The 23,835-nt window shown below is 54.4% G+C and overlaps 3 protein-coding genes across 8 annotated transcripts in view; 1 reads left to right on the top strand and 2 right to left on the bottom strand.

Moving 5' to 3' along the window:
* SCAI (suppressor of cancer cell invasion) overlaps positions 1 to 6,182 on the bottom strand; it is a 75,681-nt gene extending 69,499 nt beyond the window's left edge. For 5 of the 6 annotated variants that reach the window (XR_016438454.1, XR_016438456.1, XR_016438455.1 and 2 more), the window contains exons 1-2: positions 6,039 to 6,182; positions 5,908 to 5,952 (exon numbers count right to left, since the gene is read on the bottom strand). Coding sequence is in view for 2 of the 6 variants with exons in the window: in XM_090021603.1 (XP_089877729.1) it covers positions 5,908 to 5,952; positions 6,039 to 6,091 (98 nt within the window). In the remaining 4 variants the exon portion in view is untranslated. The remainder of the gene's footprint in view (positions 1 to 5,907; positions 5,953 to 6,038) is intronic. The other variant, XM_090021604.1, reaches the window with a different exon arrangement.
* Positions 6,183 to 6,842: 660 nt separating this feature from the next.
* Positions 6,843 to 9,924, top strand: RPL35 (ribosomal protein L35). Its single transcript, XM_090022513.1, has 4 exons — positions 6,843 to 6,989; positions 7,201 to 7,337; positions 8,769 to 8,850; positions 9,692 to 9,924. Exons 1-4 carry the CDS (start codon positions 6,987 to 6,989, stop codon positions 9,839 to 9,841), a joined length of 372 nt encoding a protein of 123 aa, XP_089878639.1. The 5' UTR covers positions 6,843 to 6,986; the 3' UTR covers positions 9,842 to 9,924.
* Positions 9,785 to 17,133, bottom strand: WDR38 (WD repeat domain 38). The gene is made up of 9 exons (XM_090022557.1): positions 17,065 to 17,133; positions 16,042 to 16,162; positions 15,082 to 15,198; positions 14,396 to 14,493; positions 13,876 to 13,956; positions 13,504 to 13,623; positions 13,148 to 13,297; positions 12,464 to 12,511; positions 9,785 to 11,955 (listed from the first exon to the last, which is right to left on the bottom strand). Exons 1-9 carry the CDS (start codon positions 17,131 to 17,133, stop codon positions 11,833 to 11,835), a joined length of 927 nt encoding a protein of 308 aa, XP_089878683.1. The 3' UTR covers positions 9,785 to 11,832.
* Positions 17,134 to 23,835: the final 6,702 nt, after the last annotated feature.

The raw sequence follows: 23,835 nt of genomic DNA on the forward strand, positions 1-23,835 counted from the left end.
ACAGGAAAGCCTTCTTTAGGAGACTTAGTGCAAAAAAACATTGCTCTCTCCTTCACATACACTCAGCAGTTTGTAGACTTGATTTTCTCCCCTTTTCCTAGTGTCTCTCATGATGAAGATAAGATACCAGTAAGGTTCAGTATACAGAACTGAAATAATTACTGAAAAGCAGTACAAGGCTGCAGGTGTCTCCAAATCCATTAGGCTTTGTTTTATACAACCAGTTTTACATTCAAGTTTACCTACTTCTGAGGAGTCCCCTGTGGTTCAGTGGTAGCATCTTTGTCTACTACACAGGAGACCTGGGTTTGATTCCCAGATACTTATACAACTATAGCCATGAAGGCGCTAAATGTCTGGACTCAGTCTAGTCTTTGGATTCTGTCTCAGTGGCCCAAAGGGAGGACGGAAGGTCTGGGCAGCCTCTACTCCTCCAGATATCCCTGCCCGGACATATCCATCTGGATGGCCCTCATGCATACACCATGATCCAGGAGGATTGAGGATTGCCACTCCTGAAATGGATCCTGTGGAGAGCTCCAAATGGAAAACTGGTTCTTCTGCGTAAGATGGGTAAAAGGTAACCACCCCAGGCATTCTGAAGAGCAATGCTGAGGGCTAATTCCCCACAAGCACAACCACTGGAGCCTGCCACCAAAGGAAAATTGTAGTGGAGATCCAGCTTTATTTGTCTCAAGAGCCAGAACAACTCAAGGCTGGACCCAGTTAGCCCCTTATGCATCTTCATAGTGTGAACAAAAGTGAATTTCAACAATGGGGAGTCCCCCTGGAGTGTTCTTCTAGCATCTCGTTTGAGCCAGACCCTTTCCCCTTGCTTCATGTATTTCCAATCCCTTGAGTACTCAGAGCAGACAGAGCTGAGCACTTTGGAATACTCCTTAAATGGAATGGGACTGCCTACCTTCCATGTTAAAAACATGTCTTTCTGGAGTGGCTACATCCACGTTAAGGAGTTAACTTGCTCTCCACTGTGCATTTTCACTTCCCTTAAGCTGCTGCTTCCAGCATTTGGTCTGTGTTCGGCTAGTCTGCGTGTTCCACAGTCCCTCTTTTGTTGCAGCTCATGACCTTTTGCACCCAGGCTGGACAAGGGACAAAGGCAAATGGATGTCACCACAGCAGTACTTCTGCTCTGCTCCTTAACCAACTTAACTAGCTTTAAGTAACATCCAACAGCCAGCTTATGAGTCACAGATGACTAGGAAACATCAATAGGTGTGGCTCAGAAGAAAGTTGAGTGTTAAAATCTCCTGATTTTTTCCTCTGAAAACAGGAGAAAAAGGAAGATACTGTACAAGCTTCTCTTCGGTTGTTTGAAGTTGTTCTTTTTTTTTTTTCCTTGTCTTCCATTCATATTTCCCCTCTGCCCTTTTTCTACTTTCCTATTTCTTCCTCTTGCATACCTTCTAGGAGTTCACCACGTGTCCCTAAGGGTACACATAACCCAGCTCGCGAGACTCCACAAGCTGAACTACCGTATTTTTCGGACCATAAGACGCACCGGACCATAAGACGCACCCCTCCTGGAGCCTCAGGCTCCGCGGCAGCGAGTCCCTCCTTCGGACTCCTGCCCCGTCTGTTCCGGCCGGCCATTTTTATTGCCGGCTCCCGGCCACCGGCACGGGCGCCGGCTTCCGGTCTAAACAAGTGGCGGATGTCCCGCTCGGGCTCCGCCGCCTCCGCGGGCAAGCTCCGCCCCGTCTCCCCGGGACACACACCTTCGGACCATAAGACACACCCTCGTTTTCCCCCCACTTTTGGGGGGAAAAAAGTGCGTCTTATGGTCCGAAAAATACGGTACTTAATGATTTACTTGCTCACAATTTGTCTGCAGCAGTCAGTGTTTGCTAGTTGTGTGTCGGCTTGATTATACAACAGGATCACGGCACCAATCTGCGAATGAGCTGTTACTTTGCACAGGTCTGCAGCACTGCAAGAAGCCAGTGTGAGAAAGTGAAAGATGTGGGAGGAAGAGGCACAGCAAGGGTTGAATATAAGAGCTAACATGACAAACCACTAAAATGTGGTGCAGGGGCTCAATACAACCCATGGGGCTTTAACACAGCAGTTCATGATGCGAATAACATACATCCCAGTATGACCCAAGCAGCCAAGCTGAGCTACAGCAAGGCATATGGGACCCGTGGTATTTTTGGGCTGCCCCCTCAATATATGAGCTGAGGGGGGAGTCAGTCAGCTCCATTTTATGCATGTTCAGTGGCAAGTTGCCAACACAACTATTGACTGAGCCAGATCTGGGCCCTGTTGAACTAAGCCATCACCTAAAGCAGTGTGGAAAAGCACATGCCTCTCGCATCTAGAGCAGCCAAGTTCCTGGAAAGCATCTGAGTTACAGGATAGGTTTTTTTTCTTCCTCCGAAAGTCACTGATGTTTTTAACCCTTTGATATGCAGACACCAATTCAATCCAAAGAGATGCTGCTGCACTGGCACCATGAGAGTTAACAAGATGTACTTAAAGCAAGTGGGCTTATTGACTGGATAGCCCAAAAAACACTTGAGGCCAGCTCCTGAACCAGAGGGCAGTAATCATCTCATTCTACATCTTGTTAACATTCTCAGCCAGGGTGTTGGTGGCTGCTTTCCAACTGGAACTTACTCTGATAAGCAAGAAGGCAGTACTAGCTGAGAGAGAGCCATTTGATTGGTTTGGTTTGTTTGCTCCCTTCCCTCCAAGTCAGGGTCAAGGCATGCTGGCAGCAATTACGTGCAGAGTATCAGTGTCCCAAAGCTTTGCCCTCCAGAATAGAAATCATTTCTGGACCAATTCTTTTATCACTTGGCAGGAAAATCCCTATGCTGGCTTCGGCAGTCAAAGGGAGGCTATAATTATATCAAGTAATTCAGTTCTTGGGCTTTGTTCTGTTGTAATAACAGCAATAATTAACAAGACTTCAAAGGATCCAGACCTGTTGTTCCCCCCAAGCTTTTTGCCATCACTCTTCACTTCAGGGAACCAGATTGATGGTTACTCTGTGCCATTTTTATTCCAGGGCTGCACTCAGCTCCCTCAGCACATGTAAACTGCTAGGTGATATTTATGTTGGCAACTAGCTACCGTACTTTATAGAAGCAGACCTCTGCCTGACCCTTACCCTGCTGCTCCCACACAGGCACAGTCCATTCCTGTGCGCTACAAGAGACTGGCTAAAGACAGAGGTGCTGAGAGGGCTGTCTGAAATCACACTCCCAGGGTGGAGTCAGCAAGCTCATGGCAAGCAGCCTACATTACAGGCAAGGCCCTAGTCTGCAGTCATCACTCAGACCAGATCCCCATAGAAATGCACAGGAGACCTGCCTACACAGGCCCTGGCTTTCTTTCCATCAGTCTTGCTTAGGACACAGAAGTGCCACATCACTGCACACATTTCTGTAAAGAGCCTCTCAAGTTTTACTGTAGTGTTCACTTAAAAAAAATACAGCCTCAGCAGATTATATTAAACAGTTGGGGATGTGTAACATCTCAGGAGACTCCAGACTTTTATGCTGGAACTCTTCTTCCACAGCATAATGAGCATGCAATAAGCCAACAAGACAATGAATCCAGATGATCAAATCCGTACCTATGCACAGACCCAATGCTCCACTCATTCACATTGGTTCAGTTCAGGACTCCTTCCATTGAGCTCAACAGGGTGTAAAGCAAGAATGGAATATTTATAACTGTACTGCAGCAGTCCATAACTGCCCTTGCCCCCATGACAAACCAGAGCTCTGAAGTGCCAGACACTGTATGAATCATAACAGAATAAGGGCTGCACATTTTTGTGTCCTCTGGATGACAAACACAAGCATGTTGCAGACATTAACTGAACAGAACAGCAACCAAACCCCTCTCTTGTTACTTGCTAGAACAAGGGAGTTGAACATTGCAGCCTGAGAAATGAGAGCAGCTTCACCCTGATGAATGTCTAGGCACAGTGTTCTCCTTGTTCATTGCGACTGTCAGGAATACCTGCTGCTCTGACAGAAGGTATTAAAGTGACAGCAGTCATGCCCTACGTTTATCTGCTCATCTTTGCTCTTAGGCTTATTTTTCTAGTAGCAACTTCTCTAGATTTAAATCAAAATTGTTTTACTTAGCAAGGAAACAATTTGCAGCTTGGTAGGAATCCAACACATTGTAAATGGTATATTTATGCAGCACAATCCTTTGGCAAAGTTATTTTTCTACTGCCATTTTTCAGATGAATGTTTGCAGGATATAAGCTCCTAGCGGTTTGTCTACAAAGCGTTAAGTACACAAAGTTTACGTATCTCTGTTGTCACTATTATTCTTTTAGGGAATAACTCAAAACAAGTTATTTCTTCGGACTAGATGATCTGTCTAGGTCCCTCCACTGAGTCTATGATTCTTCTTCCAAGTGCCACACACCTGTATCGCTACCCCAATGCAGACACTACCTTTCACATGAGGCACTGTGAATGCTCACAATGGTGCTGTTACCTCTGCTCTCCTTGCAGCTGGAATTTCACCTAGGCCACCCTAGTGCCCTAGGGCAGGAAGTCTTCCAATTTTTACTTAGGAAATTGATCCTCAGGAGAATTGCAGTATTTTATTTTTTTTACTTCTCTGCTCCAAAGTCAGATGGTTCTCTCTGTAGCAAAAGAGTAGAAAGACTCTCCCTTCTTCACAAATGGTTTCTGTAAAAAATGCCTCATTTTCTGTAGTGCACAGCATGAGGCTTTAGCTACTATGCTTGCAAATTCTATCTGCCCTATTTTGGCAGTACCAACTGATGGAAAAGGATGCTCTTTGCTTGTCATTCAGTGACTCAGTGTTTTTTCCGGTTAAAATAATTACTACTTAGTTCACCAAAACCATTCAGAGCGTGAAGGGAGAGCAGATTAATCTTAGTGAGAAATTAAATGTCTTTTTCTACAAGTCTAATCTAGTCAGGTGTGATACTGAGGATCTTAATCACTTACTCATTCGATGGACTGAGCAATGAAAGCAACAACTGTTATGCAAGCAGGTTCACATAAGGTCAGTGAGCACATTCTAGAGTAGCTGCATCTGCGAGCCACTACAGCAACGTCTACACTAGGATGCTTTGGCTAAGATTCCCAGCTGCTGCCACCACCATCTCAGCTATGCTGCTGGTAGCAGTGGTGGAAGAGACAGTGCAGACAAGCTCCCTGTACACTCCAGCACTCAATCACCTTGCTGTCTAATCCACAGCACAGCAGGTCTACACGGCAAGGCACCTCAAACACCTGCCCTCACCACCCCAGATCTCCCACCCCAGACACTAACGAGGGTAAGGACGGCATGGAATTTCTGCTAGAGCTCCCTGAAGGAGACAAAACATGAGTATAGGCTAGTGGGGCCTGCTGCTGGCCCCAGGCATACACCAGCACCTCCAGATAGATCCCGGAAAGCCATTCCACTGTGAATGGCGGGAGATTGGAGCCAGTCTGGCTAAACCCTCCACTACCCAGTCTTGTCATCCAAAACAAAGGATGGGCTGGTGATGCCAGCATGCAGGTTGGCTGCAAACCAGCCCCAGCTGTGGGCAGCCTACTCAGCTCCCTCTCCGGAAGGACAGCTCCACACATATCATAAGTGGGTGCCTCTGGGACCTGTCACCCATAGACAAGCATGGGGAGCTGGACAGGACAAGGGCAGGGACTCAGGAGCCCTGGAGGATGCTGGCATGGGTGCTCCAGGGCTGGTGCAGGGTGGCCATGGCCCAGCCAGGAGACCCACCACCCTGACACTAGGGCCCCACCCCGCCTCCAGCAGGCCTCACAATGCGCATGAGCCGCCTGCCAGGCAGCGAAGCCCCGCGCGCATGCGCCCCCTAGCGGCGGGGCCAGAGCAGCGCACATGCACCCCCTAGCGGCGGGGCCGGCATCGCCTCACCTGCTCTTGCGCTTGCGCGAAGGCTTCTCGGCCAGGCCGGGGGTCCTGCGGGCGAACAGAGAAAGGCGGTGAGAGGCGGCCGAGGGGAGGGGGGCGCCTCAGGTGCCCGCCCCGCCCCCACTGCTGCCTACCTGGAGGCCGGGCCAGTGCGGGGCAGGCGCTGCCGGGCGGCTCCTCTCACCATCCGCGCCGCCTCCGCCAGGTCCTGGGCGAAGCTACCGCTGCCACTGCGACCGCTCCGGCTGCGGGAGCGCTGGTGTGCCGCCTCGCACCAGGCTGGGGGCGGCCTCACCCCGCCCCCGTGGCGCGTCGATTGGTCAGGCGCTCGGCGGGGCGGCGACGCCACGCACGGATTGGCCTCAGCGCCCGCCAGTCTGCCGTCACCGCCCTAGCAGCGTAGGTTGAGCGGCGCCGGCTGCCTGGATACGAGCGGCGCGGCGGTGCCGGGGGCGGCGGCGCCACCGTGTGGCCAGGAGCGGCGCTGCGCCCACCAACTGTCCCGCCCCCAGCACCCTGCGCACGTTACCCCGGGCGCCGCTCGTGTGCGACCGCTCACACGTGTCTCCCCCCCTCCCCCGAGCATACCCTCGTGTGCACCCTCACGTGTGTGACCCCTCGTACGCATCCTTACACATGTCACCCACCTGGGCATGCCCTTGTGTGCAGCCTCCTGTGACTGGGCACACCCCCTTCCATGCGTGTCACCCCCTGTGCACGCCCTCATGTGTGACCCCTCGTGCATACCCTGAGACGTGTGACCATCTGGGCTCCCCCCTTAGGCAAACCCTCTCATGTGTGACCCCCCACGGGCACGCTCACACACGTGGACGCCTGGGCACACCCTCATAAGTGTGCCCGTACGAGTATAACGTCACACGTGCGACCGGCGGCTCCCTTCACCTCGCACCTGCAGCTGCGGCCGCTACCACTGTGCCGCCCGCGGGGGGAGGAGGGCTCTTAGTGCCGCCCCTGGCTCCTCCCCGCTCCCCCCTCCTCGGCACGAATTGGTCGCTTCCGCTGGCGGCGCCTGCGCGCAGTGGTCGCGCGCGGCTACCGTCCTTTCCGCCGCCGACGCCATCATGGTGAGTAGAGCTGCGCGCCACTGTCGGCCACCATCCGCCGCCATCGGCGCGGGCCCGGGGCGCGGGGGTGGGGCGCGGTGGGTAGGGGTCAGCGCGGGCCCGCCGCCCGCAGCGCCGCCGCTCTTGGGGTGGGGAGACCGGGCGGAAGAGAGAGCCCCGTGCTGAGCGGGGTGCGGGGCCGGGCCGGGCCTGACCCTGCTCCCCCCCGCAGGCCAAGATCAAGGCCCGCGACCTGCGAGGGAAGAAGAAGGAGGAGCTGCTGAAGCAGCTGGACGACCTCAAGGTGGAGTTGTCCCAGTTGCGCGTGGCCAAGGTGACCGGCGGCGCCGCCTCCAAGCTCTCCAAGATGTGAGTGCGGGGCCCGGCGGGGCGGATGGGAGCCCACCCGCCTGGGGCTGCCTGGGGCCTCGCTCCCCTCCCTGCGCGCTTCGCGTGTCCCTCGGTGGCTATCGTGAGCCCCATCCGCGGGGTGGGGCATCACAGCAGGGGGCGGATGCTGGGGTCTGTGCTGCCCCAGCTTCGCTTACCACTATTTCAGTACCTTGAACCCTACATGAGGAGGGTGGGAAGGGAGCTCAGGAGGTTGCGTCTAGTCCAGCCCCACGGCCAAAGCAGTACCAGACCTGTCTACATCATCCCAGCCAAGGCATTGTGGAGCTGGGTCTTCAGCACCTCCAAGGATGGAGACCCCTACATCATCCCAGCCTAGCGGGGGCTTAAACACTAAAGATGGAGACTCCCCCACCTCTCTGGGAAGCCTGCTTCTCATGAGAGGCTTTTTTCTAATGCCCAACCTCGATTTCCCTTGCTGCAGCTTGAGCCCATTTGGCATTTATAGATGTCCCTTTTTCTGCTCCAATATCCCGAAATCCAGCCCGTTGGAGCAGACTTGATTAATCGAGTCTGCAGAGTGTGCAAGCCAATGCACCTGGTGGTGCAGCATGTGCATTTGTATAAGCAAAATGTGTACAAAATGGTAGCGGACTAAAACACCTTCGATGCATGTTCACTCAGAAGCCTGCCGCCACCATCTTCTCAGCGCTGATGTGCATTTCGCCATTTGTACAAATAGACGTGCTAAGTGTTTTTAAAAGCGTCCAGTGCTGCGGTGCGTGCATATGTACAGATGCCCGTTTCTCCTTGTCCTGTCATCTGCCCCCCACTGAGAATAGTCCAGCTCCATCCTCTCTGTACCCACCATGCAGGGAGCTGGAGGCTGCTATCCAGTCCCCCTCAGGCTTCTCTTCCGCAGACTCAAGAGTCAAGGGAGTTTGGATTCAGGCCATGCCCTTCATGCCCAGGCTCCGTAGTGACAGATGCCCCTTTCCTTAAAGGATGTGTCCAACCATTTCTTGAATCTGGCCAAACTCTCAGCTTCCATCATCTCTGGTCCCACCTCTAATTCCACACTGGGTGAAAGAGAACTTCCTTGAGTTCATTTTAAACCTACTCCTGTCATGTTGCAACCCCTCTGTGTTGCAGCGTGAGATGCTTATTACGTCCCTTTGCCAGAAGAGGAGCTTGGTTGGATGTAATCAGCATGGATTTGAAAGAAGAGGGGGAGGGAGTTTGCTGCTTCTCTGGGGAGAGGGGAGGTTCCAGCCCAGTAAGATGTAGATCACTATGAGATTGCTGGTAAGGTTCCAGCACAGTCAGGAGCACTGCTGGGGTGACAGAGCTGCATGGTATGCATTTGAGCTCTTCCACACTCATCCACAGATACGTCCGTTTTTAGTCTTTTATGGTCTATGTCCTGAAATCTGTCTTCACCCTGTGCAGCCGGGTTGTCCGTAAATCCATTGCCCGAGTGCTGACTGTCATCAACCAGACCCAGAAGGAGAACCTGAGGAAGTTCTACAAGGCAAGTTCCATTTTGTACTCAATGCTGAGCCTCTTTCTTGTTGTTTTCCAACATCAAGGTTGGTTGGGTGAAACCCAGCCAGTTGTAGGAAGAACTGAACCTCTGCCTACAAACTCTGTCTCAGTAGTTTTCGTTAAGTATAGTGGTCCTTTGTCAAGGTATTGTTTATTGCAAGGCTAACACCCAGCACTGCTCTGAACTTGGTAGAGGCAGTGTGAATCTGCTCTTGCTAAAGAAGTCTTCTGCTGGGTAGCATATCGCTTACCTGGTTGAGTGGGCTTTCCAGCAGGTACAGTTGTAGACCCTTGATTCTGAAGTGTGTGCTGCTTGCTAGCCTTTATTTTCCTGTCTTAAAAGTTCATAGGAACACTAAAGCAGGCTACTCCAAGGCTGGGAGGTGCTTTATCATTTGGGGCCTTGTTCTTCACTGTTGAATGGGCTTATTTGGAGCAGGTGCTCAGGTAATGTTTTGAGAAGGACAGGCAGGCTTGGGATTCATACAGTCAGGTTTTCTGCATTGCAGTCCTGACCACTATGAAAGCAGTAGTGATTGGTAGGTGGGACACACCTGCTTGCTAATGCATTAAAGTGCATATCATGACTTCTAGCAAAGAGGCTAGAAATGAATGGGCATGAATGCAGTAATGTTGTCAGAATACAGCTTGGTCAGACTCCAGGGCTGGCAGAAGATTACCCTTCTGCCGTCTCTTGTGCATATAGGCAGTTGAGCTCTGTGATCCTGCCCATTTTAAGCCTAGCGCTAGAGATTACCTATACTGTACTTCGTGTATCCCTGCTGTTCCAAAAGTTCTGAGGCTAACTTGTATATTTCTGCAAACAGGGCAAAAAGTACAAGCCTCTTGACCTGCGGCCCAAGAAGACTCGTGCCATGCGCCGCAGACTAAACAAGCATGAAGAACATTTGAAGACCAAAAAACAGCAGAGAAAAGAACGCTTATACCCAGTCCGGAAGTATGCTGTTAAGGCATAAACCCTTTGTATGCTAAACATTCGTTAATTATATTGGCGTCCATTAGTCCATATTAAACACCATGCTGTTGAGCAACTCTTGGATATAGATGCTTGTGTGTAATTCTATTAGTCAGATTAAGAGCTTGTCAGTTTATGGTACCATTGAATGGGAGGAAACTCCACGTAGAAGCCATGGAAGCCATATTAAGCAGCTTTGAAGATGCTGGCATTAATTTGCCGTCAGTATTTGCATTATAGTGCTCAGTTTATAAAAGACAGCATGGAAAGCTATTCTAAAGTGCAGCCTTATACTCTAAGCAAGTAAGTTTTTGCAAATATCTTAAGTTGCTACACTTTATTTTGGAGACAAGCATTTACATTCAGATTTCTCTTTCAGAACTTCAGCATAAAGATTGTGTACTAAACAGATCATCATATTAGTGGTGGGGAGACGGACCCTCTAGAATCAGTAAACTTACCTTTGGGTTTTTTCTGGTTCCATTCCAAACAACACCGACCCACTGTGCATGGAAAGTAGACAAACCTTGCAAAGTGCATGGTGGGTTTCACTGAAATTGAAGATTGTTCTTTCCCAGAAATTTATTCTGAGCAGTGATTTTTATACATCTGAGTTCTTTTTTTGACAAGGGATTCTAGATCCACTGCTAGGACACCAAAAATGTCTGCACTGTCATTCTCGTTATCTACACAATGCTGTATTTATCACTTTAAGCCATCTGGTGCCCAGTTAGACCCATTTACAGATGATCACTAGTGATGACAGCATTATCAGTAGTGCTTGGACTACCAGTACGACTCTTTCAGCAGGTGTTTGAAGTGTTGCTGGGCTGGCTGGCTTTCTGCAGCCTTAATCTTCAATTTACAGGGACGGCCTCCCTCTGAGAGAATAATGCACGCTGATGAGGTCTTTGTAGCCTCCAGCAAGCTATTCTTCTTTTTCTTTTTTATACAAGGTTCAGTTTGCTTTTTCGGCTTGACAAAATTTATCATTACCTTGAACTTCAGTCCTGTGAAGATGTGATAATCTGAAACTTGAGCGTTGTGTACTGAGGCCTTGTAACATAAGTTGTCTGAGCCTCACCTTTCATGAGATTCACCGCAGCCTTTCTCCATCACATTTTTTATTTTCAAAACTTGTGGATTATTACGCACACGCTTGGGTGGACCTGGTGGTGGTGGGCGGGAGATGAAAAGTATAGGTATGATGTGAAAACCAGACTCTTTGAGATCATGTATTCTCTGCCATCTGCAGGCTCCTTTCTGTCCTGATTTGTACACACTGCCCACCCCCTCTGCCAGTCCCTCGCTCTGCATGCTGGTTGGAGGGATTTTGCATGCTGCTTTCAGGTCCTTGTGTGAGAAGAATGATTGGGCTTGTATCTGGTTACTGTGAAGTTACGGGAAGACAATTACAGTTTATGGTGCAATCTGATAGTGAAAGGCCACTCTTCAGCTTTTCACCCCTAAATGTAGTTCCCCAGGTGAATAACTGGTAGTGTTTTGTACTGAATTACCACTTTGGGTGCATTAGTTCATCTACTGAGAAGCTAGTGGTCCTCTTTAAACGTTAAATTGGAGCTAAGAGGCAGTTGCCAGGTTGCTTTCTCATTGCATTTTTTTGATATGCAGTGCAGTCAGTCCCAGTTGGTCCAGGTTTCGGGCATGTGTTCAACTTTTAGTAAGCCTTAGTGCTTTTATTACTCAGTGCCCTTCTACTCCTGTGTATCCCCGAGTAGGAGGAGACATTGGACCCAGATACTCGAGAAGGACCTATGGGATGTCATAATGCCACCAGGGGATTATCCTGGAGTTCAGAGCTGTGGTCATTTGGGTAGCAGCACATCACTGTTAGGTGGACTTGTACCAACCTGCCATGGGCAGGCTGATCATTTGCTCTCAGGAACTGGCCATGTCTGATAACGTCCCTTTCTAGTTCTCACTCGGCACTTGACCATTTCCTTTCCCTATTGAAGCACGATGGTTTAGCTCTCACACTGTTCTCCAGGTTTCCCTTTTCCCCTCCTGCAGTTGTTCATCTTGGGCGGCAGCTCCTGAGACTAGAAGAGCACCATCTGGGCTGAAGATGCAGCTAGAGGCTTGATCCAACATCACCTGCCAATAAAGTCTTGGTTCAGATTCAGAGATATGTTCCTGTTCCTTAAAGCACTATTTCTAGGGGATCTGGAGGGCCATTGTAATGATCTGTGGTCTAGAGCTTAAAGCATTGCCTTTTGCAGCTAGAAACATGTCTTGGCCTGTGAAATTCTGTTGCTGGGTTTCTTGCCCTACCACCTCCTGGTGACTGAGGGTGCATTATTGATCATGCGGTTCTGGAGTGAGTTGTGCATGGAAGCTGCACACAAACACTTTTAGGTGTAGCCTTTGCAGTAAAGCAGCAGTTGTTGGCTAGTACACAGCATGATGCTGCAGGATGGGAAGAGAAAACTACTTATTCCAACTCAACCATCAGGAGCTTATGGAGACAACTCTCATCTTCCAGTTTGAACATGGGCAGCAAGATGGGTTGATATTATATGTCATAACAAATTAAGTTTAGCCTTTGTTTGAGTGACATCAAGTGTCGGTAGAAAGTTGACTGGGTTAAAGAAGTAAATGTTACCTCTAAAGTTTCTATACACTTCCCTGTTCTGGAGTCCCACACTTTCACCTGTAAAATGCAGAGCCAATTAATAGTTTGCTTTACAAAAACAATTGATCTTCAAAGCAGTGAGCTGCACCTGCCACTAGAGAGGTTCCTTCAACTCTAAAGTATTTGAAGAGGCTTAAGGTGCTGTGGAAGTAATGCTGTGGGCAGTAATGCAGCTTTAACACTGTGTGCCAGAGGAACTCTGGATTTCATGAGACACCCCCACACCCCAGACAGAAAATGACTAATTTGCAGAGAAATTAATTTCAGTGCAAGCTGGTTTCACTGCTTGTGGAGGTTTTGTAGCTTAAAATATGCTAACCAGAGAGAGAGGGTTGGTTCAGCATGTGCCAAAATGCGTGCCAGTTCCTAAGCAGTCCTGTGACGTGGCATTGTGAGAGGGACAATAAGATACCCCACCTTTGCCCATCTGAGGACTGCATTGCTAGCTTGCTAGGAGCCAGTGGTCTGGCCCTGCTTTGTTCTGTAACAAAGGGATCTAGCTTTGCAGAGGCCCAGGGTTTGAGCAGCCAGGGTGCATGCGTTAAGGAGTGCTGTATGATGTGCCTCTTAGTCTTCAGAGCCCATATTTAGTAATCAGGACAGGCAGTATTGCAGCAGAGCTCTCTGCTTGCTCCCTCTGCTGGGGTTACCCACACTTTCTGAATAGCCTGCAGTGGCCAGCAGCAGTCCATCCCTGGAGAAGGACACGCTCTTCACCCAGGATGAATGCCCCTCCAGGAGGAAAATGAGCACCCCGCTGCATGGATTCCAGATCCGCACGGTCTTGTCCCACGAGCCTGATGCCTGAAAGTCAAAGAGCAGAATAAGAGGTGCTGGAGATGTGGCATAAGAGGTGATAAACCCAGAGATGAGCAGGCAGGCTCTAACTGGATTTTATCTGCTCTGCACAGGTGGGGGAATGTGCTCTAAAAGCATCTTCTCTGCAGTGTGCTCATGTTTGCAGTCATTCAGAACAGCAAAGGAAGCTAGAGAGGGCTCTCGGCTCTTACCAGCATTCCTGATGCGGAGAAGCAAACACAGCTAACGTTGCCCTGATGTCCTTCCAGAGTGTTATCTCCATCTGTACACAAACTCCAGACTTTAACTGTACGGTCCCAGGAGCCAGTTGCCTGGTAAGAAATTAAAAACAGTAATTCCTGCCAAATCTGCGCCACCCGGATGCAGCAGAAGCCTCAGACAAGAACAGAAACTGGGCTTATAGCAAAATCTCTGAAATTAGAGCTGTCAGATCATTGATGATACATGCAGCTAAGTACCTAGTGGGCAGAATCTTCTATTGGAAAGATTTCATGCTGTCAATCGCTAATATACCACTCATGTCAGTAGGGAGAGGAAGATGACAGGAAACTAAAATTAATTACCAGGTACTGCGTGTTCAGGGAAAAGTCGCAGCTTTCAATGACATCACGGTGCCCAGAGAAGAGCCTTAACATCTGACCTAACTGCAGAGACGAGAGGGGAGCAGCAGCTGGCAAGTGGCGCCTCTAAAACATTCTGTGCCATCGGTCAGGGGGCGAGCTGTGCCTCCCGTGGGCTGGCTTGGCCCTGCGAGCTCCGGCTGTGTCCCAGGGAGCTGAGCTGCACTGCGTTCTGTTTTGAGTGGTAGTCCACATGCCTGGGAAACGCCTCTGAACAGGGCAGAGGATGCTCAGGGTTTGCCCTCTGAGCAAGTGACATGATGGGTACTTCACTCCCCCCGAGGTCTTGCCCTCCTGTGTCCAGCCCAGACCTATACAATGGGGAATATCGGGGATTGGGGTAACGGAGGTAGTTTCCTTCTGTGGGTGCAGGTAGGAGAAATCAATGTCGAAGGAGGCCTTTTCCGTGGCCTCCAAGTATGAAGCAGGCAGGGCACAGGAGCCGCATTGGAGACCACTCTACCTGCGTGTCCCACAGGATGGCCATGTGGTCCCAGCCTCCTGACAGGAGCTGCCGGGCATCGGGGCTGAAGCGCACGGTCTCCACGCTCTTGCAGTGACCTGGAGAACATCAAGGGGGAAACTGTGTGGGCCATATAACAAGCCAGATGCTGTCACGTGAATGGAGCAAAGGAGCTCTGAGCACAGGGTGGCAGCTGGGTTTGCTGACAGCTCTGTAGGAGCTCATGTCATGGTAATTAACCACATTAGCACCAGGGGGAAGCTGAAGCCTCTCGGCTTCTGAAACAGCTTGGACTTTCCCTTCTGGTACCGCAGCCTTTTGGGTTTGCTTTCCAGGCCCCTCTGTCCTGTCCATGCCTGCACTGATGGCTGGGAGCATTCCCCTACCTGTCTGCTGCAGCCGCGCCCTGCCTCTGGACTCAGCTGAGCTGCCCCTGGCTGGGCTGGTGTTTGTCTGGCTCCATGACTGGTCTGGAGAATACAGTTGTCCTTGGGAACCCAGTTTGGCTGCAGAGGGCCCAATCCTGCCTTGCATGCACTGCTGCTGTTCTCCCAGAGGCCACTGGGGTTCTGAGCAGTGTGGGGTTCACTCCCCTATCAGCCCAGCACCCTGCCCTTTGCTGCAGCCTCTGTGGGCACTCCAGCTCCCTCCTGACACTGGCAGCCCCAGATCTCTTCTTCACACACCTTCCAGCACGTGGATGCACTCAGCGGTTGCCGTGTCCCACACTCGAACCGTGCAGTCGTGAGAGGCACTGGCAAAGAGGGCGCAGTCTGGAGAGAACCTGCAGTCTTTCACTGGCCCTGTGAGGAGGGAAGAAGGGGATGAGATCCATGGGATCGTGTTTGGGTCCAGGCGGTCCACACAGCTGCTTTGCAGACTGGACCTCTTTGCAAGGCAAAGCGTTGGGGATGACAAGTCCAGCACATGGAGGTGGCAAGGATGAGCAGTCGTCTCTTAGACCTGGACTCGCTGTAGGCTCCATTTGGCTTTGAAGGGGACTGTGGCTGCAAACCACTCCACTTCATTCAGGCAAGGTGCAACTCTGCAGCTCCCTGCAAATCCTCGCTGCCTGCAGAGGAGCCCCACTGGGCTTGTCCATGCCTCTCATTCTGAAGGTCATCTCCATCCCTGGCAGGTCAGGCTGCTGCTGGCAGTCCAGATACCACAGGGTAACAGGGAAGAGCAAAGCAAGGCAAAAGCAGAGAGCAGAACACAAAAAGAAGGCCCAGCTGGAAAGCCCTTTCTTTCTTCGTTGGATGAATGGTTTGGGTAGCACATATATGAGCTAAGTTACTGCTGGTCCATGGACCCTCATGCAAACTGACACCACCCCAGTGCTGGGCATCCTAATGTAGCTGGTGTGTAAAGCGGGTTTTTGCTCAGTGGACGCAATGGGTCTTTTACACATTAGAAACCACCTGGAGGTATTTGGCGCCTTCACAGCACAGAGATAACATTAATCCTTGCTGTCTCCCTGTGAGTGGGGTCGGTGCAGGGACTGTCCCTGCCATCATGTACCTGCAGTCTTTGCGTGGGCTGGGACCTGGCAGTGAGTCAGGGCCAGAGGCAGCCTGAGCACTGCAGATCCCTGGCTCTCTGGTGCTACCCACTGTCTCCAGGCTGCGTACGTGTGTGCTCAGTACCTGCGTGGCCGGTGACTTTGCAGAGCAGCTCTCCAGTTTTAGCATTCCAGAGGAAGAGCCTGCTGTCGTCCGAGGCAGTCAGGAGGTGCCGGCAGTCGGCAGAGAAAGCACAGGCATTGACCTGGGGAGACAGAGCAAGCAGCGAGCTCCTTGGAGTGGCCCACCGAAGGGAGAAGCTGACTTGGGAAGGGACAAGAAGGACCCTAGGTGCTGTGCACAGCTGCCCCAGGGCAAGTGGGCTCCAGCGGGTCTGAGTCGGAGGAAATGGAGCAAGGACAGGAACAGGCCACCCGCTGTTTGTGGCTGTGAGGTAATGGGGTTGCAACCACCTGAGCAGACTCCTCCGGGACAGTACGTGGACGGCGGGAACACGGGCTCACTCGGGTCAGCTCTGGAAACCACCACAAGCATATCCAGGACCAGGCCAGGACCGTTTGCCACTTCCACCTGGTTTGAGATGGCCTTGTGGTACCCTGGGGCTCCCCCTGGTACATCTGACCCTGAGTTCAGGGGCGACTGAACCAAAACCATCCTTCCAGGCTTGGTGAGACATGGGGAGTTACCAGGCACGCCGAGCATCGCAAACCTTCCCCTTCCATCCCTTTTGTTAGTTCCCCCCCGCCTAGGGGACCTTGAGCCTGAAGATCCCCTACCCTCATCTCATGGTGACTCACATGAGCACGCCGAGGCGAACAGCGATTCACTCCCTGCTGGGGGGAGCCGAAGTGCCATCTGCAGCCAGGGCAAATGCCCCAGGGAACCCTCCTGTGTGGTCCCTGCTCTGGCTGAGACCACTGCTCCCAGCCAGCATCCCAGAGCCTAGTCTGAGCAGCCATGGCTGCTTTACAGGAACAACCAAGGCAACCGGTCCTTTCAGTGCGTGTCTTGGAGCTCCTAGAGAGCATCCAGCATTGCCCACGGATGGGGGAAGGCTCTGGAAATCTTTGCTCTAACTCTTTCAGCGCTGCATCCATTTTCCAGAGCAGCTCAGGCCCACGGGCGCTGCTGCCAGCCAGGCCTTACCTCGCCTTTGTGCCTCACAAAGTATGTCACATCCAGCACAGCAAAGCGCTCGGAGAGGCTCCTCCACATCTGTGCCTGGCTTCAGGCGCGGCAGGGAGGAATAGCTGTCTGCTGCCTGGCCAGCGAGCCTGCTCCTTCTCCCCAGACCGCCCAGCCTGCCGCGGGGCGGGGTGGGGTGGCGTGGCGTGGCAGCAGGGTCTCAGCTCATGCAGGAGCCTCTTCCAGGAGGTCAAGAGCTGGTTTAGGTCGGCTGGTGTTCGGGACAGACACTGTGTACAGAGACGCCGGGCTGTCTCCTTGGTGACACAGGAGCGAGTTTGCATTCTTCTGCAGGCCGGCGGGTGGATTAGCAACCACAGCATGCCTGCCCTTCTCTGCACCCCTTGAGAGAAGCACCTTCGGAGGTTCGTTCCACCTACACCGGCTGGTTGCTGCAGGGTCGCTTCACCGTTTCAGTCTGTAAAGCAGAGGAGCGCATCTTCCCTCCTAGAGCAGTGCTAACGTGCTGCTGTTTTCAGCGTCAGGTCAGTGTAAGTGCTCAGGCAATGGAGCCCATCCATTTGCACACGCGAAGCTCGTGCACTTTCACAGCAGCACAGGGGTGAACTCCTGGCAATGCACCTGCTTCACCAGGACGATGGACAACACTATCCAGGCAGCAAAACCATCGCCCCGATGGGGCTGGCCCGGGGCAGTGCAAGGAGCTGCAGTTTCAAGGAGCATGCACGAGGGGGCATGAGAGGCCTGAGCATCGTGTGGCTCGGGGGCCTGTCCTGGCTGCAGTGGTGGGTCCCTACCTGGTCGCGGGCAGGAGATGTGGGACAGGTCACAGTGCGGGTCACGGCTGCACGTGCCAGCTGGAAGTGCAGGCAGGCACCGGGAAGTGGATGGCTCTGGGTCCCAGGTCAGACACACCTTGTGCAGGGATGGAGGTCAAGACACTCCCACACCATGCTGGAGCCAGGGGTTTGGCCATGAAAGTCCAAGCCAAGCATGTCCAATGCCAGCTGCGCTAGGGGGTCTCCACTGGGACCTGCAAATGCCTCTGAATTCATTCTAATCCTCCCGGACAGCTCCACCTCCACCTCCACCCCCAGGCAGCTCCACCTCCTGTCTTGCTGACGGGAGACACAGAAAGGAAAAGGCCTCCCCCAGGGTCAGGCAGGAAACCCACAGCAAAGCAGCAGGCATCCAGACCCCTCGCTGTGCAGGAAAAGCACCTGTCCTTCATGCACTAAAGGCATGAGTGTATCGGGACTACCCAGCATAGCACAGGAGCTGTGAGCAACCGTGCGCCAGCGATGCTTGGGACTTAAAGGCTCCATGCTTTCAGCAGTGGCAGGATGGGCATTTCATCATGGTGGCCCAGTGCTCACAATCCCCGCCCCCATGGGATATAGCTCGCTGCTTCCCACCTAGCAACTCTTGCTTCTGGAAACTGCGGGATACTTGTCCCCCCTTTTGCTCTTTCCTCCTTTCCAGCTCCTGGCTCTCTTATTCCTAAACTAGAGCATCTGACCTGTTCTCCCCTTCCCGTGAGGTGTGCACCCTTCCAGCACTGGCCCCGGCTTGTAAGTGACCCTGCTAATTAATCGATGCCTGCAGAAAGATGACACGGGCAGCTGCCAGCAGCCTTTCCCCACGGGGCAGTGGGGCCTGAAGCACAGACTCTCGGTGGGTCCCTGCGTTGTGCCTGCGGGCTAGTCGCTCAGGGCCCAGGACCTGGCACCAGCGTTTCCAAAAGATCAGGGTTTCCAAGGATGCAGCTGTTTGTTTTTCCCTTGTAACTGAAGACATCCCACAGCCTGAAGCAGATTTCCTGGGGGAAACACTTCTCCAGTAAATCAGCCATTTTCAGGATGAGTGGGACAGGAATCTGAACCAGATGCAGGCAGACCCGGCCCCAACCACAAGCCGCTTGCGGCGGTCACCCTAGGGGGGCCGTGGCCATGCATCTCGGGAATGGTGCTGGGAAAGGCAGGCTTTCTTCTCTCCGCAGGGGCGGATGGGGTGAGTCAGAGCTGCACCTGCCTCCGTCAGTGCCCGGCTGCCCTCTGCCCTGCCCAGAGCGGGTTCGTGCTGGTAAAGAAACAGCCCCAGTTCCCATGGGCCTGCTTCAGCAATGCTCTTCTGGATCCCCCGTCGGGGAGCGCCAGGCTCGTAGCAGGCCGGGCCCTGCTCGGAAGGTGATGTTCCCAGTCACACTGCTCAGACCTCTGAGACCACACTGAGACTGATGTCACCCTGAGCAGGACCCCACGTTTGGAGGAGGGCTGCGTGTGGCTGTCCCAGTACACCTGGCCCAGAGCCCCTCCGACTTGGATACCAGTACCTGTTACCACAGCTCCCCAAAAGGATGCAGGGGCAGGACCCCACGGTGTGTTTCGCTTCTGTGTGGAGTGGGGAGAGGCACTGCCCGTGGGCTGTCGTGTTGGGGGAGAGCAGTGTGGGGGCACTACCAATGCTGGGGCGTGAGGCTGAATTGGCTCCTGTCTGTTTCCTGAACTTCCCTTCCTCAGACCTGAGCATGACAGTTTTGCATCAAAAGCTCGTCTAACTTCATCCCAGCTGCAGAGTTGGTCCAATAGGAGAGGTGACCGTAAGAAACCCTTGCCTTCTGTTTGCAGAGCGCTTTCAAGAGCGCCATAGAAATGCAGAGTCTTCTCCCCAAGTGTGCTGTCCGGAGCAGCGGGTCCTGGTTAGCGTGGCCTGGGAGCTGTGGCAGACCTCAGGCCTGGGGCTGCTCTCGTTGCCTCCGCTCTGTTAGGCTTTGCCAACTGCTGTGTAAATGCAGAGGGTTAAACACTCCCTTTGCCCATGGCACTTGCTAGAAGCACAGCAGTGTCCATATGTCCAGAGGGCCTTGGCTGGACCTGACCCACAGCCTCCTCTCTGAAAGGAGCCACACAGGAGCTCTTTCCTTTCCCACAATTGCAAGGCACCTGGAAGGCCCTTGCCTCTGCTTTGCTGCCAGCCTCAGCCCCTGTGATGGGTTGTCCGGGCCCGTGCCACCTTCCTGCAGTGCTGGTTGTGGGCATCTGTTAGGTGAGGGGCAGCAGGGCGATTTTAACAAGCTGAGGTCACCCTGAGGCCTCCCTGCATCTTCTGATCTCAGCTGCCCCCTGAGCTGAGCCTCCAGCGAAAGGCAGCGGGGTCTGGAAACTCAGCACCTCCAGCCAGACCCCACCTTTTCCACCCAGAACTGGGACTGGAAAGTGGGGGCACAATGTGACTCCCTCCAAGGCTGGAAGGTTTTGCACCGGCCCCCCATGTAATAACTCTCGCAGTACTCAGCACTCTTCTAGGCAGCCGCACAAGGTAGGGAATGAAGGGAGAAAGCAGCTGACAGCTCTGGTACACGCGCGAGTGACTCTCACCCACCACGGGCCGCTGGTGGCACTGAACACATGCAGCAGGGGAAGCAGTGGTATAGGAATGCACATGGCCGGCATATCATTTTCCTCCCAGACAGATCCAGCTCACAACAAGCCCCTGTGTTGTCACTGGATCCAGCCTGGGAAGGATAAATGTCAAGCCCTGCTTGCCGTGCAGCCCCGGAGTCACAGGTCTGCCAAGGGCAGCAGCCCGGTCACTTCCCTGAATGGCTCGTTCTGTTCCTGGGGCTTGTAAAGCAGCTTGCTGGGGGAGGACGCGTCCCGTGCATCATCTGAGCCCCGCTGGGGCCATGAATGAAATCAGTGTTCTGTCCCTCCCTCACTATTCAGCTGGCCACTGCTCCCACCATGGCTGCAGCTCGCAGGACAAAGGTGCCACTGGCTCGGTCGCACAAAGGCTGTGAGCAATTCTGCCGATTCCCTGCTCCACGAGACGTTACCGAACGTCCTCTGCTCTAAGGACCGGGGAGTGGGGGGGTTGCCTGGAGTCGGGAAAGCTGGGCTGGGTGCCAGGCCCCGAGAGGGCTGTAGTGCAGAGGCTAATGATGTCTCTTCTTGCCCCGCCTGTCACTGGGCTTGATGCATGGGGCAGGTCCCTCCCTGTGGCCCTGTTCCCCTGGGGATGCCGACGCGGAGGTGAAGTGCATCTGGATGAACGTTGGTGAGATGCTCCGAGACCCCGGGACAAGGGCGTAAGATGCCCTTGAAACCTGGCTTTCTGCCTCTAACAACCAGACCTTCTGCTCTGCTCCGACCTCGCTCTGGGCCGCCCCAGCGAGCCTCCCTGCGGAGGAGCAGCGCCTCTGAGCACAGCAGTAGAGAGCGCACGCCGCTTACCACGTAACTCCCGCATCCGATTGAACGCCTGCCCCAGACCCACTCCCTGGTGCCTCCATCCCCTCCTTCTCCCCTGCAGGCTGCGGAGGCGGCCCCTGCCCCCAGGGCCAGCGCTCCAGAGCAGACCCGAATGCCTGGGGGCAGCGGGGGCTAGCTCTGGGCAGCGGAGGGCGAGCAGCAGGTACTGGCCCAGGCCCCTGAAGCACCAGCGCGAGGCGGCCAAGGCCAGCAGCGCCGTGAGGCTGTGTCCAGAAGGAGCCAGGGGATGTGACGGGCACCCCCACGGGAGTCCACAGCGAGCAGCTCCCCTACCCGCCACGCAGCCTGGAGGAGGCTCTGGGCTGCAGCCGCTGTCCGGGCTCCAGCTGGGCAGGAGTGCCGGTGAAGCCAGCCCGGGGCGTCGTGCGGGGGATGTTCATGCAGCAACCTTCCTGCGTCGTCCCCCGGCGGAGGAAAGGCCTCGCGTTGCGCTGGGAGCCTGGTCGATGACTTAGAAGGAAAGCCAGCCCCCGGCCTCTGGCAGCAGCGGGGACCCTCACCCACGGGCTCTGGGCTGCCGAGCCCTGGAGGGGGTCCATGGAGGGGGCTCGTGACGCGGGGGCTACATCCACCGGTGCCAGCAACTGTAGCCACAGCCCAGGCCTGCTCCAGCGGTGACTCCCATCTAGGCAGCTTGCTCTTCCTTCAGACCTGCCCCAACTCAGCCCTCGATGCTGGGGGGCCGTGCGGTGCCTGGCGGCAGCCTGGGGAAGAGCTGGAAGCTGGCTGCGGAGGGAGCCCAGCTGCAGCGAGGAGGCTGGAGCTGCGGGGGCTGCAGGTGCCCGGGGAGACTCTGACCACCCAATGTGCCCCCGGGAGAGGAACAGGGAGGCACGGGATCAAAGTCGTTTGTCCCCTCCGCCGATCAGGATCATCCAAGAGGCGAGGGGGGTCACTGATCCCACACAGGCGAGGCTGAGCCCAACGTGGTGCGTAGGACCCGGCTGGTGCCCGGGGGTGTTTCTGCCAGTGAGCAGGGCAGGGGAAGCTTCTCCCTGCACATGTCCCCCGTGCTACGAGGGATATATATCCCCGTGCTGGGTCTTCGTGACCCCATCACAGATGGGCCTCGCAGGTGTTTGCAGGTACCAGCCTTGGCTCATGGCAAGTCATGCTGGGGGAGGTGTCTGGACGTCACCTGGGCATTGCTGTGCCCCTTTCCCAGAGGGTCACTGCACTGTGCTGCCCGTGGCTCTCTGCGCCCTTTACTGTAAGGCAGCTGCAGAGCCCGTGGCAGGCTGATGAGCCAGTTGCAGTGCTGGGCCCTTGAGCTCCAGCACCATTTTGCAGTCAGAGGACCCTGGTCAGTCCCTGCAGATGTGGGGAAGTGGCAGCATCACCTGGACAAAGACCCAGGTCACCGATTACCCTCTCCTCATGCTCCCCAGGAGCATGCAACCCAGAGCACGGCAGGGCCAATGCAGCTCCAGAGAACAGTAGCTAGTCCCAGCATCTGGAAAAGTTTTGCATCCCACGGTCTTTTTCTAATTCTGGCCCATGTGCATGTGTTGATGGATAATGCAGAGCAGGCGCGGCTCTGCGAGCGCAGCAGAGGCGTCGCGGCGTGCTCACCACATCAGCCGACGCAGCGCCGCCTGGGAACGCGCCGAAGGGAGACAGGGTCACGCAGGCTGCGTGGGGACAGGGTCACAAAGGTTGGTCCATTGCAGAATCACGGCCCTGGCAGCAGGAAGCTCTGCTTGTGCCCTGTTTGCTGATCCCCTCCTACAGATGCGGGAGCCATTGGCAGGCCTGGGCAGAGGGCTCCCCCTTCCCCTGCCTGCGGGGTGGGAGGGCTCCGGGAAGCACGTGCGCCCCTGAACTGAGGTACCCGCATCTGCAGCAGGACACGGGCTGCGTCCACACCGGGTGTCTGACCAGGCCTGCTTCCCAACACAGCGAAGCAGCTGGGCTGCGTCCAGCATCGTGTCCGCCCTGGCAGCTGTTGGAAACCACAGCCAGACACAGCTGGGTCCCAGCATGGGGAGGCTGCTGAGGAGATGGGCGGCCTTGGCCTGGCCTGGGAGCCGCCCTGCCCCACGAGGGGAGCCAGCCTGCCCCGGGACCCCACGAGCTGGCGAGAGGCTCAGCCGGCTGCTGCCCTGCGTGCGTGTTGCAGCTTGTGGGGGGCTCCCCGGCATGGGGCTGGCAGCTGGGAAATGGGGGCAGCTGGGAGAGAGCAGGGTGGCCCAGTGCCTCAGGTTTTGGAGCAGCTTGGCCTCAAGCCATTTGAGAGGCATCCCTGAGCTCAGCTGCAGTTAACCGGAAGACAGCGTTTGGCAGCCTGGGGCCGGCTGTTCTCTCTCCTCTGCACCTCACATGAGGCCCATGGGGACTGGGCCCAGGAGGGGCTCCTGGGCCGGGCCTTTGTGCCTCTCGCTAGCACAGCCCTCGTCAAACGCTGGCGGCTGCTTCTTGGGATGGGGGTGTACAGCGCCGTGCACCCCTGTGCCGCCCAGAGCTGGGTGCATGCGTGGCTGGAGCGGGTGGGAGGGCTGCA

The sequence above is a fragment of the Crocodylus siamensis genome, chromosome 11 (genome assembly GCF_052110815.1).
Source record: "Crocodylus siamensis isolate JL-2025a chromosome 11, ASM5211081v1, whole genome shotgun sequence".
In the NCBI taxonomy this organism is placed as follows: domain Eukaryota; kingdom Metazoa; phylum Chordata; order Crocodylia; family Crocodylidae; genus Crocodylus; species Crocodylus siamensis.